Source organism: Salpingoeca rosetta, assembly GCF_000188695.1.
Source record: "Salpingoeca rosetta unplaced genomic scaffold supercont1.3, whole genome shotgun sequence".
NCBI lineage: Eukaryota > Choanoflagellata > Craspedida > Salpingoecidae > Salpingoeca > Salpingoeca rosetta.
The window spans coordinates 181,378-182,595 of record NW_004754931.1 but is presented as its reverse complement, the minus strand read 5'-3'; the positions used below and the strand labels follow the sequence as shown (position 1 = coordinate 182,595).

The 1,218-nt window shown below is 53.8% G+C and overlaps 1 protein-coding gene across 1 annotated transcript in view; it reads right to left on the bottom strand.

The window, feature by feature from the left end:
* Positions 1-262: 262 nt before the first annotated feature.
* The window catches only part of PTSG_01603 (uncharacterized protein), a gene marked incomplete at its 3' end in the record, with an annotated part of 30,535 nt that continues 29,579 nt past the window's right edge, over positions 263-1,218 (bottom strand). Inside the window, exons 62-64 of the mRNA XM_004997526.1 lie at positions 928-1,026; positions 579-686; positions 263-388 (exon numbers count right to left, since the gene is read on the bottom strand). Of these exons, the coding sequence (XP_004997583.1) occupies positions 263-388; positions 579-686; positions 928-1,026 (333 nt within the window). The remainder of the gene's footprint in view (positions 389-578; positions 687-927; positions 1,027-1,218) is intronic.

Below are 1,218 nucleotides of genomic sequence, written 5' to 3'. Positions count from 1 at the left end.
CAATTGCTCCCCCCAAGGGGACGAGCAAGAATTTCTCGTTGTTGAGAGCCGCCCCCCATGTGCGATTTCTCCAGGTCACGGTAGAATAAACTGCAGAACAGCGTGGACACCGTGGAGCCCTGGACATTTGCGGCGGATTGTGAGCGGCGAGTGGTTTGTGAGTTTGGGGGGGGGGGGGTGGCGGCGAAGCCACACATCCGACACAACAGCACCCACATACACACACACGCACACACACACACACACACACACACACACACGTTCACACGACCTGTGCGATGCCTTGTGTTTGGAGATAGAAGCGGTCTCCCATGCGCACGACGTTGTTGAAGATGTGTTTGCGCAGCAATTCAAGCTGCTCACTGCGCGTCGCAAATGCATAGCGCGCCTGCATGTGTGTGTGTGAATGTGCGTGTGTGTGTGTGTGTTAATGTGCGTGTGTGTGTTAATGTGTGTGTGTGTGTTAATGTGTGTGAGTGAGTGGGTGAGACTGATGCACATGTAAACACCCACATTACAAACCTCCTTCATCATTACCACCATCACCACCACCATCACCATCACCATCATGTCATCACCATGTCGACAATGACGGCATCGCGAACACCGCTGGAGCGGGACAGCGTCGAAGCGAAACGCTTGAAGTTGAGGGACGCGAGCGCAGACGTGGCCTGTCGCACGTGCTTCTGTTGTTGTTGTTGAGGGTCGTGGTGGTGTTGGTGGATGTGAGACGGTGCGGTGAGGTACAAGGAGAGAGACGGAGGCATGTAAGTGCGCGTGCGCGTGCGTGCGTGCGTGTGTGTGTGTGCTTGTACAACTGTGTACGTAGGTCCCTGCATGTGTACATGTGCAAGTACATCATGAAGGTGTGTTGTTGTCCCTCCGTGTGTGCATGTTCGTGAGCAGCCACAAGCTTGCATGCACAACCTTCTGTAGTCTGCCTTTGTTGTTGAAGAGATACGTGAACCGGCGAACGAGATACTCTTCCTCAGCCAGCACGCGCGACACGACATCATACAGCTTGTCCTGGTGGTGCACAAAGGCAGGCAGTTGTGAGGAGAAGTGCTGCTAAAGTCAACACTTGCTCAACAAATATGCAAACACACAGAAGAACAGACAGCAGCATCCACAAACCCACACACACACACACACACACACGCACACACACACACACGGCGACACACACACACACACACACACACAAGTTTGGACCTGGCG